At 38.5% G+C, this 15,000-nt stretch overlaps 2 protein-coding genes across 2 annotated transcripts in view; both read right to left on the reverse strand.

Moving 5' to 3' along the window:
• The window catches only part of LOC133663705 (thrombospondin type-1 domain-containing protein 7B-like), a 153,038-nt gene extending 151,566 nt beyond the window's left edge, over window positions 1–1,472 (reverse strand). Inside the window, exons 1-2 of the mRNA XM_062068388.1 lie at window positions 1,455–1,472; window positions 1,229–1,408 (exon numbers count right to left, since the gene is read on the reverse strand). Coding sequence (XP_061924372.1) covers window positions 1,229–1,408; window positions 1,455–1,472 — 198 coding nt within the window. The remainder of the gene's footprint in view (window positions 1–1,228; window positions 1,409–1,454) is intronic.
• A 4,072-nt stretch (window positions 1,473–5,544) lies between these two features.
• LOC133663707 (thrombospondin type-1 domain-containing protein 7B-like) overlaps window positions 5,545–15,000 on the reverse strand; it is a 124,839-nt gene continuing 115,383 nt past the window's right edge. Inside the window, exon 8 of the mRNA XM_062068389.1 lies at window positions 5,545–5,888. Within this exon, the coding sequence (XP_061924373.1) occupies window positions 5,545–5,888 (344 nt within the window). The remainder of the gene's footprint in view (window positions 5,889–15,000) is intronic.

Raw genomic sequence — 15,000 nt, forward strand, 5'->3', positions numbered from 1 at the left:
CTTAGATTATATGTATATCTTCTTATTTTACATATAGCCTATTATTTGTGAACTATTGACTAGTGATACACTGAAAAATTGGCCGCGGAAAAAAATACTTTGACCACAGAAACAGCGCTGCCGAAACCGGATGTTGTGATGACGTCTCCAATTCCGCTGGTGGAAGATCAGATTCCAAACGGATTCAAACTACCTCCTGATGTGACCCAAATCCAATGCAAAAATATCCGATCTGTGTCATTTGTGGGGAGAAAAATCAGACTTGGTGTCCAGTGTAAACGGAGCCTTGGCCGTTGTGGCCCTTAGAGACACTTGCGATTAAGGGCTACATACATACAATTTGATTGATTGATTGATGGTTGAAATAACAGTGGGTGATAGGTGGGTCGCAGACCACCTCTTCTGTTCAGGGATGGTTTCATGGCTTCCGTCAGTCCCTTTCGAACCATCCGTCCTGTACATTTTGTCCTGAAAGGAGTGCTGTTTCTCCTTGAGGTGCAGGTAGATAGATACCTGAGTCTTGGTCTGAAGACCTTTTCAAAGACCTCATCACGCAGGATTCTTCAAAATTTGAGTCTTTCAACCGTACAACTGACTTGTTTTTGTGCCTTAATCCGGTTTGTGTCTTCCCTTTGGCCTTTTATGGTAGAGCCATGGCGTAGGCTTGCGGGTATGAGACCATTTAGTCTACATTTCAGGTAGTCTGCAAACTTTTTGGGCCGACATTTCTGATCCAGCACCATTTTTAGGGTTTTCAAGCCAAAATAGACACGTTGAATGTAAAAGTAAGACGCATGTTTTATGTGTGACAGCACAAGGCATCGACACGGCGAGCGTGAAAGGGCAAGGAAAGATTTCCGAAAGCACTCGGAAGACGTGCACAGCATGTCTCCTATTCGGCGAAGAACTGTTTAAACATGGTGTTCTTCCCTGTTGACGCCATTAGTACAATTTGACATCCAGTCGAGCCTGTCAAATTACACGTGTAATGGTGGTGAACATGAGTTGGACTTTAAGTGCAGATTGCACTCTATAAAAGACAAGAGTGCAAAACACTATGGGTGGGCAATGGATGGGCTTAACTACAAGTGTTGCATCTTCATTAAAATGTAAATGCATTTCTCAAGTGCCTATATTCTATTTACTGTACTGAAACAGCTATGGACAAACTAAGTCGATGGTCCCTGGAGAACCGTTGCGTTTTTTTCAGCTGTTGTGTTCCTCTTACCTGGTTTTTCAGGTCAAGCTTTGGGCACGGCCGCCCCCCGTTAAACGCCTTCTCCCTCAGCCACTTGGATCTGACTTTCAGCCCACTGCCACAGGATGCACTGCAGGCCGACCATGCGGACCAGGCACTGAGTTTACAGTCCAGGGGGACAAGGGACGTGGCACATCTCCACCGTGTAGCCTGAAACAGAATGTTGGCAGACAGGAGAGGGAGGTCTGACTCACACTTTGGGCGACAGCTTCATTATGGGTCACATGAATAATTTCCCACGTTGGCCTGTGCTCTGCCACATTTGCTCGCTGTGACCAGAAACTAATTATCAGGCTAATGAGGTCTTTCTGCCCAACTGTGCCAGCACAGCATTGAGAAACTTCTCCTGGGTTTTGAAACTACACAATGCATTGCTTATTGCTGTGCCACTATCTATATTTTATATGCAATTTGGCCTTATGTACACACATGAACAGAGGTCCCAGGGAAAAAATAAAAATTTGGCAACTCTGGTCTAGTCTAGATTCTTTAAAAGTCCTCAAGTCAGTTCAGAAAACTGAAAATAATGTTTTTTTTTGTGAGCTGCATACGTTTAAAAAAACGTTTTTCTTCAATGTTTAAGTTGATTAAAGTTTCGACAAACTCTTAGCCTTCTGTGCCGCAACTAGAACTAGAGTACTAATGCTGCACTGAATAACTATATATATTATTTTTTTGGGCACCACACGGTTCGATTCCATTCGATTATTGGGTGTAACGATTCGATTCCGAATCAATTCTCGATTCCAAATCTATGCCAGTTCTATGATTCGATTCGATTCTTGGGTGTAAAGATTTGATTCCGAATCAATTCTCGATTCGAAACAATTGTCGATTCAAAATCTATACTTTTTTTAAGAACACTGCGTGCCAGTACTGTGATTTGATTCGATTCTTAGGAGTAATGATTCGATTCCGAATCAATTCTCGATTCGAAACAATTCTCAATTCAAAATCTATACTTTTTTAAGAACACTTGGTGTCAGTTCTATGATTCGATTTGATTCTTGGGTGTAATGATTCGATTCCGAATCAATCCTCGATTCGAAACAATTCTCGATTCGAAACAATTCTCAATTCAAAATGTATACTTTTTTAAGAACACTGGGTGCCAGTTCTAAGATTTGATTATTGGGTGTAACAAGTCGATTCCGAATCAATTCTCAATTCTAAAAAATTCTCGATTCAAAATGTATACTTTTTTAAGAACACTGTGTGCCAGTTCTATGATTCGATTTGATTCTTGGGTGTAATGATTCGATACCGAATCAATTCTCAATTCGAAACAATTCTCAATTCAAAATCTATACTTTTTTAAGAACACTTGGTGCCAGTTCTATGATTCGATTTGATCCTTGGGTGTAATGAGTCGATTCCGAATCAATCCTCGATTCCGAATCAATCCTCAATTCGAAACAATTCTCGATTCGAAACAATTCTCAATTCAAAATGTATTCTTTTTTAAGAACACTGGGTGCCAGTTCTAAGATTCGATTCTTGGGTGTAACAATTCGATTCCGAATCAATTCTCGATTCTAAAAAATTCTCGATTCAAAATCTATACTTTTTTAAGAACACTGTGTGCCAGTTCTATGATTCGATTTGATTCTTGGGTGTAATGATTCGATTCCGAATCAATTCTCAATTCGAAACAATTCTCAATTCAAAATCTATACTTTTTTAAGAACACTTGGTGCCAGTTCTATGATTCGATTTGATTCTTGGGTGTAATGATTCAATTGCGAATCAATCCTCGATTCGAAACAATTCTCGATTCGAAACAATTCTCAATTCAAAATGTATACTTTTTTAAGAACACTGGGTGCCAGTTCTAAGATTTGATTCTTGGGTGTAACAATTCGATTCCGAATCAATTCTCAATTCTAAAAAATTCTCGATTCAAAATCTATACTTTTTTAAGAACACTGTGTGCCAGTTCTATGATTCGATTTGATTCTTGGGTGTAATGATTCGATTCCGAATCAATCCTCGATTCCGAATCAATCCTCGATTGGAAACAATTCTCAATTCAAAATGTATACTTTTTTAAGAACACTGGGTGCCAGTTCTAAGATTCGATTCTTGGGTGTAACAATTCGATTCCGAATCAATTCTCGATTCTAAAAAATTCTCGATTCAAAATCTATACTTTTTTAAGAACACTATGTGCCAGTTCTATGATTCGATTTGATTCTTGGGTGTAATGATTCGATTCCGAATCAACTCTCTATTCGAAACAATTCTCAATTCAAAATCTATACTTTTTTAAGAACACTGGGTGCCAGTTCTATGATTCGATTTGATTCTTGGGTGTAATGATTCGATTCCGAATCAATTCTCAATTCGAAACAATTCTCAATTCAAAATCTATACTTTTTTAAGAACACTTGGTGCCAGTTCTATGATTCGATTTGATTCTTGGGTGTAATGATTCAATTGCGAATCAATCCTCGATTCGAAACAATTCTCGATTCGAAACAATTCTCAATTCAAAATGTATACTTTTTTAAGAACACTGGGTGCCAGTTCTAAGATTTGATTCTTGGGTGTAACAATTCGATTCCGAATCAATTCTCAATTCTAAAAAATTCTCGATTCAAAATCTATACTTTTTTAAGAACACTGTGTGCCAGTTCTATGATTCGATTTGATTCTTGGGTGTAATGATTCGATTCCGAATCAATCCTCAATTCCGAATCAATCCTCGATTGGAAACAATTCTCAATTCAAAATGTATACTTTTTTAAGAACACTGGGTGCCAGTTCTAAGATTCGATTCTTGGGTGTAACAATTCGATTCCGAATCAATTCTCGATTCTAAAAAATTCTCGATTCAAAATCTATACTTTTTTAAGAACACTATGTGCCAGTTCTATGATTCGATTTGATTCTTGGGTGTAATGATTCGATTCCGAATCAACTCTCTATTCGAAACAATTCTCAATTCAAAATCTATACTTTTTTAAGAACACTGGGTGCCAGTTCTGTCATGTCTGTGTGATCATGTTTTGTTTTGATTATGTTCGGGTTTGGTTTTTGGACTCTTTGTGCACTCTTGTTTGTTTTGTCACCATAGCAACCATTCGTTTTCACCTGTCCTCATGTCACGCACCTGATTCATTTGAACTCACACACCTGTCACTAATCATGCCACCGTTATTTAAACCTGTCTTCTTCTGTAGATCGTCCTGGTGACATTATCCTTACTACCTCTGCTACCCATGAGATTCCTGTTTACTATAGTTCATGCTTCCTGCCATGCCACAGTAAGTGTTTTTGTTTCATGTTCATAGTTAATTGCCTTTGTGCTAGTCTTTTGTTTCATTAGTCAAGTTTCTTCTCCGCCATTGTGCGCGCCTTTTGTTTGCTTCCTTTTTGTTAGTGTAAAAATAAACATGTCCTTACCTTCACGCCTTGCCCGCACCAACTTTCCTTTGCATTCCGGGAAAACACAACACCCCAAGGTCCACGTTTTGACAAGTTCTATGATTCGATTTGATTCTTGGGTGTAAATATTTGATTCCAAATCAATTCTCGATTCGAAACAATTCTCGATTAAAAATCCATACTTTTTTAAGAACACTGGGTGCCAGTTCTAGGATTCGATTCTTGGGTGTAACAATTCGATTCTGAATCAATTCTCGATTCTAAAAAATTCTCGATTCAAAATCTATACTTTTTTAAGAACACTGGGTGCCAGTTCTATGATTTGATTCAATTCTTAGGTGTAACTATTCGATTCCGAATCAATTCTCGATTCGAAACAATTCTCAATTCAAAATCTATACTTTTTTAAGAACACTGGGTGCAAGTCCTATGATTTGATTCGATTGTTGTGTGTAACGATTCGATTCCGAATCAATTCTCGATTCGAAACAATTCTCGATTCGAAACAATTCTCGATTCGAAACAATTCTCAATTCGAAACAATTCTCAATTCGAAACAATTCTCGATTCGAAACAATTCTTGATTCGAAACAATTCCCGATTAAAAATCTATACTTGTTTAAGAACACTGTGTGCCGGTTCTATGATTCGATTCGATTCTTGGGTGTAAAGATTTGATTCCGAATCAATTCTCGATTCGAAACAATTGTCGATTCAAAATCTATGAACATGATGGCATCTTCAAATGCAATTTTTTTTTTTTTAAAGACCCACAAAAGTCCCAGGTCTTCCCAAGGGTTAATCTTGGGCACTCTTAAATCGAGGTACTTTGATATAACTTTAAATTTGGGGGTGCAAAAATACACCAACAATTTGACATTCATGTTTTTGTGTGGGTTTTAAGCATTAATTGTAAAACATTGCTTCGTTTTTTTGTGGAGAATGTCATCTGCCATGAACGTGGTTGAGACCTTACCCTCGTCCGTGCACAGGGTGGGCTCGACCAGACCTCCCCGTTGGTCAAGGCAGGCCACGGCCGTGTAGCGCAGGCCTTGACCACACTCCTTCACCTCCTGGGAGCTCATCCAACCCTGCAGGGAGTCCGGAGTCGAAGGTTCGTCAAGGATGCAGTCAGACCAGTTGCCAAAGGGTTGGGACAGGTACTCCTCGCAGGGACATGCCTCTTTCTCCTCCAGCGGGTATGACGCCTCATCCAAGCACTGCTCCTTCTTTTTACTACGACCTGGGAGGGACGACACAATGATAGAAAATATCATTTGTAACATATAAGATAAAATGTCAACACAAAGGCTGGTGCGGGTTAGTAGTTTGAAGTCTTTAGGATAAGTGGCAAAATAATTCTATGTAAGCCAAATCGAATTCTGTCTCTGCTTAATTCCTTGCTTCTTGTCTTGTTTAATAGATGTCATCAGTGTTTGAACCTGACAATATGCCTGTTAATCATTTATCCTTACAAGTACAGAAGGGAAGGGGTTTATATGGCCCCCGTTCCTGGGTGGATCTTGCGCGAGAGCAATGCAGTCTGCTGAAAATGATGGAAAGCGTCACTCTCCATAGCAACTGACGTTTGAATTGCCAAAACTCACATTTTTACTGCCATCTGGCGGCTACAGTAAATAGTGCACCCAACCCCTTCCTCCTGTACCGTCACAGCTTGGCCAGGACACACTTCAATGTCTTGAAAGAGAAGTGGAAAATGGTATGCATCCTAATTTGTTTTACAGCATTTTCATCAAAAATGTGAGTGCTCAATTTTCCGGATCACGAATGGGCTATTTTTGATTTTTTTCACATATAAGGCGCACCGGATTATAAGGCGCATTAAAGGGGTCATTATATAATTTTTTTTTCTAAGTGGAAAAGACTTCCTTGTGGTCTACATAACATGTAAAGGGGGTTCTTTGGTCAAAAATGTTGCATAGATGATGTTTTACAGATCATCTTCAAGTTGCTTCAGGATGCGCCGTTTTGTGGGCGGTCTTATTTACGTGGCTCACCTTCGGCAGCGTCTTCTCCCCGTCATCTTTGTTGTAGCGGTGTAGCACGCAAGGACGGGAGTGGAAGAAGTGTCAAAAGATGGCGCTAACTGTTTTAATGACATTCAGACTTTACTTCAATCAATAACGGAGCAGCATCTTCTCACCCGTCGGAAATGTGTCCCGTGAAAAACCGTTCAACCGGAACTCTCTAATAACTAAAGTTCCTTGGGTGAATAATGTAAACTCACTACACCGGTATGTTTTTGCGCTTTCATGGCGAGTTAACTGAGCGACATAAGTAAGAACTTTACACTACTTTATATTAGAAATGGCAGCAGTGGAGGATGAATGTCCCATAATAAGAAGATAGAGACGAAGAAGAAGCTTGAGCGGTAGGTTGTGAGTTCAAACCCCGGCCGAGTCATACCAAAGACTATAAAAATGGGACCCATTACCTTCCTGCTTGGCACTCAGCATCAAGGGTTGGAATTGGGGGTTAAATCACCAAAAATGATTCCCGGACGCGGCACCGCTGCTGCCCACTGCTCCCCTCACCTCCCAGGGGGTGAACAAGGGGATGGGTCAAATGCAGAGGACAAATATCACCACACCTAGTGTGTGTGTGACAATCATTGGTACTTTAACTTTATCGACTACGGTGTCGACAAGGACTACAAAGGCGGACTTGCACAATTTTTCAGGATTTATGCAGATCCCAAATACAGATCAGCAGGTACCAGAAGGTAAGAAAAGTTGCTTATGCATAAACAAAACGCCAGATAATATATCTTACCTAATACACACACCATAATAATACTCCTATGTTGAAGCACATCAAGCGGTGTGGCTTCATAGCTTACCAAAGTCGTACTAAAACATTTTGATAGATTTTTGAGCGCCGTGTGTAATGTTCTATATTTTCAATGGAAAAACTGTTGGTGTTGTTTACTTGAGTCATATTGCCATCATAGTGCAGTCTACACGTATCTCTTATGTTTGACTTCCATCTACTGGTCACACTTATCATTACACCATGTACCAAATAAAATTGCTTCGAGGCAGGTGCGGAGCGGGGTGTGTAAGGACCGGCCTCGAAGCCAGCGGCAGGTGAGTAGATTGCCCAGCTGGGGCTTGTTATCTAATCACCTGTCGCCCTTATTAGCAGCAGCCGGCACGAGACACGTTGCGGGGAGTTGGAACAGAGCGAGACACACGCACAGAGCCAGGAAGCAGAGACACGCCTAAAATATATATTGTTGAAAAGCAACCGAGACTTGTGTGTGGCAATAAAAGACGTGATTCAAACTGTCTACCGGGGTCGAGAAGTTCTGTCGGCATCAGAAGAACCCACCACAAGAGGGAAACCATAATTATTCTGTACATTTGGCGCACCGGGTTATAAGGCGCACTGTCGAGCTTTGAGACATTTTTTTTGTGCGCCTTTTAGTCCGTAAAATACAGTAGTCAATACGGTCATTAGGGTTCATAATATCAATTCTTACAGCTCAATTTTCTGTATCATACACGCTTTTTAACGCTCGCCCGAAATGATTTTACTTTGAAACAAGCGGTAGAAAACGGACGGAGGGATGGCCTGAAAGAAAGTCATGGCAAATATTAAAACATCAGTCAAACGCTGCTCTATCACCAATGCCAAGGGATCCATTTTTTCCCTCACAATGCATAATTAAAGAGTACTTTGCATGACTCCGGGCAATGATTACAAATATTTGCAGACATATATGTCGTCCAGAAAGAATTCACTTTGAATCATAGTCCTCTGAAGTAAATGGTGCAAGCGTAATGACTGCATTAAATTACAACAACATAAAAGTAGTTGGACCTCTGTGGCTAATAAAATGGAATAGTTCAAGTATAGTGCCTAATTCAATTATATTTTTAACCTTTATTCCACTGGTGCAGAGCACAGAGCGAACGCAACAAGGGAGGACCACCTCCGAATTCTTCAAATTTACATAGACGGACAAAACTGGGACACAATTGGGTATTCCAACTGGACATGGACGACGAACGCACATTAAAACTTTTGGAATGGATGAAGGAGGATTACATTGAGCCTCTGGAATGGCTTTTCCAAATCCCCGAACTCAACCCCGCGGACCAAACGCAGACTATACCTCAAAAGCCAGGGAACCGACCAATTTACCTGCAAATTAACTCGAGCAATTCGAGGGTGGATGAGTCAGAGTTATACCAGAACAAAAAGGTCCGGTCAAAGGTGTTGCCAGGTGGGGAATCACAAATTGTCGTACCAGAAGCTTAAATCGGTCGTATTTTGAGGGAAATTATCACATACCTGATTTAATGTTGCTAAAAGTACGGTAAAACATTACCACCGATCATGTATAGCAAGGGTGTCCAAACTACAGCCCACGGGCCAAATAATACCCGCTGTCGTCATGAGTTTATTAAAGAATCTTACTGTGGAGGGGGGCGTGGCCTGCGGGTGTATAAGGACCGGCCTCGAAGACAGCGGCAGGTGAGTAGATTGCCCAGCTGGGGCTTGTTATCTAATCACCTGTCGCCTTTATTAGCAGCAGCCGGTACGAGACACGTGGTTAGAGTTGGGAGTTGGAGCCAGAAGAGAAGACACGCGCTGGAGAGCACATGGTAAAGTTGCTTGGGTGGCAACATATGTTGCTCCAAAACCTGTATGTACCTTTCAGCATTAATGGCGCCTTCACAGATGTGTAAGTTACCCATGTCTTGGGCACTAATACACCACCATACCATCACTCATGCTGGCTTTTACACTTTGCGCCTAGAACAATCCGGATGGTTCTTTTCCTCTTTGGTCCGGAGGACACGACGTCCACGGTTTCCAAAAACAATTTGAAATGTGGACTGGTCAGACCACAGAACACTTTTCCACTTTGTATCAGTCCATCTTAGAGGAGCTCGGGCCCATCGAAGCCGACGGCGTTTCTGGGTGTTGTTGATAAACGGTTTTCGCCTTACATAGGCGAGTTTTAACTTGCACTTACAGATGTAGCGACCAACTGTAGTTACTGACAGCGGGTTTTCTGAAGTGTTCCTGAGCCCATGTGGTGATATCCTTTACACACTGATGTCGCTTGTTGAGGGATGGAAGGTCACGGGCTTAGCTGCTTACGTGCAGTGATTTCTCCAGATTCTCTGAACCCTTTGATGATATTACGGAGCGTAGATGGTGAAATCCCGAAATTCCTTGCAATAGCTGGTTGAGAAAGGTTGTTCTTAAACTGTTCAACAATTTGCTCAGGCGTTTGTTGACAAAGTGGTGACCCTCGCCCCGTCCTTGTTTGTGAATGACTGAGCATTTCATGGAATCTACGTTTATACCCAATCATGGCACCCACCTGTTCCCAATTTGCCTGCTCACCTGTGGGATGTTCCAAATAAGTGTTGGATGAGCATTCCTCAACTTTATCAGTATTTGTTGCCACCTTTCCCAACTTCTTTGTCACGTGTTGCTGGCATCACATTCTAAAGTTAATGATTATTTGCGACAAAAAAAATCAAATATGTTGTTTTTGTAGCATATTCAACTGAATATGGGTTGAAAATGATTTGCAAATCATTGTATTCCGTTTATATTTACATCTAACACCATTTCCCAACTCATATGGAAACAGGGTTTGTACATCCCTGGACACGTGATAACTTTAATTACGACCAATGTATGATCCTGTAACTACTTGGTCAAATCAATGGCATGAAACATTCATAAACTGAGGCAAAAACACCGATTTAAATTAAAGCAAACACATTCAATGTCATCCTTGACTATAAAAAAGGTAGTTTTGTTGATGTGTTCCAACAGAATACGTCAAGAATACATCAACATATGATTGACATCTCTTGAGTAGCAAAACAATGTCATGCCACAGCAACAAAATAAGTGGGTCAAGCAGCAGCTCCGACTAAAAACTATCATTTCAACATCCTTTCCCTGACAATCTTAAATTATTCTTTCCGCTGAAAGGAAACTGACATGCAGGGCTCTTAATGATGACTCATGGCTATAATCAGCATTCATTTCCATGCACGCTGTTTGGGGGGTTTTTATCCAACAAAATGTAAAAAGTGTCTAAATTGCTGATAAGGAGTGACAGCTCAGGAGGCAGCATCAATGGAAAGAGAAGCTGTCATTTATTATTGAATTATTATTATTATTTTACTCGGAAACATTTGTATAAGGCACTAAAACTTTTATTTTCTTAAACTATTTTAAGGGGTAGAGGATTTTGTAAACACATAAAAATACAACGAAAAAATACAAATAAACATAAGAAAAAAAATATGAAAACAAATAATAATACAAAAATATAACATAAAAATACAATTAAAAATACCGCTTCTGAAAAATACCTGTACTTTTTTTTTCTCCGGACGACGCGGCATTGCTGGTAAATGCACACGCACGGAGTACTCACAAGCAGAAACAGTGTGGCGATAGCAAAAGGAGAATAGACACATTTTGGCTTAAAAACTAACAATAAGTTTGACGCTATTGACACTGAAGCGCCGCTTTTGCTCTTGTTAGCCGTTAGCCAGCTAGGGGCTAACATCCATTCGAAGTCGCTAGTGTTTTAGCTACCTCTAAAATCACAAATTCTCTCCAACATGGCAACAAACTACGTTTCTTACAAATATCATCCCGGTGTAAAAGTTTCGCCATGGTGGAGAGGATTAGTGATTTTAGCGGTAGCTAATAGGACGCAGCATCTATGAAAAAAAAAGCTCTCATTATATTATTTTATTATTATTATTTTACTAATGTTTGGATGACCATTTTTAAAGAAACATTTGTATAAGGCACTAAAACTTTTATTTTTCTTAAACTATTTTAAGGGGGAGAGGATTTTGTAAACACACAAAAATACAACAAAAAAAATACAAATAAACATAAGAAAAACATATTAAAACAAATAAAAATACAAAAATATAACATAAAAATACAATTAAAAAAGGGTTGTGCGGTATACCGGTAATAATAAAGTACAGCAGTAATGATAAAGTAAAAACTATACCGCTTCTGAAAAATACCTGTACTTTTTTTCTTCTGGACGACGCGGCATTGCGGGTAAATGCACACGCACAGAGTACTCACAAGCAGAAACAGTGTGGCAATAGCAAAAGGAGAATAGACACATTTTGGCTTAAAAACTAACAATAAGTTTGACGCTATTGACACTGAAGCGCCGTTCTTGCTCTTGTTAGCCGTTAGCTTGTGACGGATGCAGATATCTACATATATCCATCATTTATCCATAATTAAGAGTTACTTATTTTATGTTTCTATAGTCATATTTTAAATAGCTAATGTTCCATCTTGTACTCTTTTCCTTGTTTTGATCGTCTCATGACAAAGTGCTTGCACTGTGGACGGCCTTGAAGTAGGAGGCAGAGAAGAGGAGTCCTCCCTGCTTCCCTTCTCGGGCCGACTTGAGATAACGGACACAATGGGCATCTGTGCGGGCGTGAGGGCGGGGGGAGAGATTGAAGAACAGAATGTTTTCGTGATGTGTGGCAGACCGATCTGGACCGGGCTAGGGAACGCTTGTGCACTGGGTTGGTCTCAGGTTTGTCCTCTAAGCTTTGAGAATAAACTACAAAATACCAACTACTGCCTGGAGATTGAATATAAACATCAGCTTATTGCCATAAAAAGAATCTGGGAGAGACTAGCAATTTGAATTCCCCATTAGGGAACGCTGGTCGACGCAACACTAGCTAGGGGCTAACATCCATTCGAAGTCGCTGGTGTTTTAGCTACCTCTAAAATCACTAATTCTCTCCACCGTGGCGACAAACTACGTTTCTTACAAATATCATCCCGGTGTAAAAAGTGTCGCCATGGTGGAGAGGATTAGTGATTTTAGAGGTAGCTAATAGGACGCAGCATCAATGGAAAAAAAAAGTTCTCATTATATTATTTTATTATTATTATTTTACTAATGTTTGGATGACCATTTTTAAAGAAACATTTGTATAAGGCACTAAAACTTTTCTTTTTCTTAAACTATTTTAAGGGGGAGAGGATTTTGTACATACATAAAAATACAACAACAAAAATACAAATAAACATAAGAAAAAAATAGTAAAACAAATAATAATACAAAAATATAACATACAAATACAATTAAAAAAAAGGGTTGTGCGGTATACCGGTAATAATAAAGTAAAAACTATACCGCTTCTGAAAAATACCTGTACTTTTTTTTTTCCGGACGACGCGGCATTGCTGGTAAATGCACACGCACGGAGTACTCACAAGCAGAAACAGTGTGGCGATAGCAAAAGGAGAATAGACATATTTTGGCTTAAAAACTAACAATAAGTTTGACGCTATTGACACTGAAGCGCCGCTCTTGCTCTTGTTAGCTGTTAGCTAGCTGGCGGCTAACGTCCATTCGAAGTCGCTAGTGTTTTAGCTACCTCTAAAATCACTAATTCTCTCCACTATGGCGACAAAATACGTTTCTTACAAATATCATCCCGGTGTATAAAGTGTCGCCATGGTGGAGAGGATTAGTGATTTTAGAGGTAGCTAATAGGATGCAGCATCAATGAAAAAAAAAGCTCTCATTATATTATTTTATTATTATTATTTTACTAATGTTTGGATGACCATTTTTAAAGAAACATTTGTATAAGGCACTACAACTTTTATTTTTCTTAAACTATATTAAGGGGGCAGGCTTTTGCACATACATAAAAATATTTAAAATAAATAAAATAAATAAATACAAATAAAAATTTGAAAAAATAAATAAAACAATAATACAAAAATATTTTAAAAAATACAATTAAAAAAAGTGTTGTACAATATAAATGTATTAATAAAGTACCACAGTACTAATACATTAAAAACATTACTAAACTGCTTCTAAAAAATACCGGTAAATTATTTTACGGACGACGCGACATGGCTGGTAGCAGTCAGTAGTGTTTAAACTACGTCTAAAATCACTAATCCTCTCTACCATGGCAACAAACTATGTTTCTTACAAATATCATCCCAACGTAAAAAGTGTCGCCGTGGTGGAGAGGATTAGTGATTTTAGAGGTAGCTAATAGGACGCAGCATCAATGAAAAAAAAAGCTCTCATTATATTATTTTATTATTATTATTTTACTAATGTTTGGACGACCATTTTTAAAGAAACATTTGTATAAGGCACTAAAACTTTTATTTTTCTTAAACTATTTTAAGGGGGACAGGCTTTCGTACATACATAAAAATATTTAAAAAAAAATAAATACAAATAAAAATTTGAAAAAATAAATAAAACAATAATACAAAAATATTTTAAAAAATACAATTAAAAAAAGGGTTGTACGATATAAATGTATTAATAAAGTACCGCAGTACTAATACATTAAAAAAATTACTAAACTGCTTCTAAAAAATACCGGTAAATTATTTTACGGACGACGCGACATGGCTGGTAGCAGTCGGTAGTGTTTAAACTACGTCTAAAATCACTAATCCTCTCTGCCATGGCAACAAACTATGTTTCTTACAAATATCATCCCAATGTAAAAAGTGTCACGATGGTGGAGAGGATTAGTGATTTTAGACGTAGCTAATAGGACGCAGCATCAATGAAAACAAAAGCTCTCATTATATTATTTTATTAGTATTATTATTTTACTAATGTTTGGATGACCATTTAAAAAAAAACATTTGTACAAGGAACTAAACATTTTTTTTGTCTTAAACTATTTTAAGGGAGACAGGTATATAAAAGTAAAATAATAAAAAATAAAAAACAAAAAAATATTAAAATTAAAAAATAGTACAAATATATTACAAAAATACAATTGAACAAAGGGTTGTGTATACCGGTATCAATAAAGTACCGCAGTACTAAAAATTTAAAAACTATACTGCTTCTGAAAAATACAGGTACTTTTTTTTCCGGACGACGCAACATTGCTGGTAAATGCACACGCACGGAGTACTCACAAGCAGAAACAGTGTGGCAATAGAAACAGAAGAATAGAAACATTTTGGATTAATATTTTGGATTAAAAACTAACAATAATGTTGAAGCTATGAACACTGAAGCGCCGCTCTGAAAGAGGTGCTTAGCTCTTGCTCTTTTTAGCCGTTAGCTCGCTGGCGGCTAACGTCCATCCGCAGTCGGTAGTGTTTAAGCTACGTCTAAAATCACTAATCCTCTCCACCATGGCGACTAACTACGTTTCTTACAGATATCATCCCAATGTAAAAAGTGTCTAAATTGCTGATAAGGAGTGACAGCTCAGGAATCAAAATCAATGGAAAGAGAAGCTCTCATTATATTATTTTATTATTATAATTTTACTAATGTTTGGAAACAAATT

This window comes from Entelurus aequoreus, linkage group LG13 (assembly GCF_033978785.1).
Source record: "Entelurus aequoreus isolate RoL-2023_Sb linkage group LG13, RoL_Eaeq_v1.1, whole genome shotgun sequence".
Lineage (NCBI taxonomy): Eukaryota > Metazoa > Chordata > Actinopteri > Syngnathiformes > Syngnathidae > Entelurus > Entelurus aequoreus.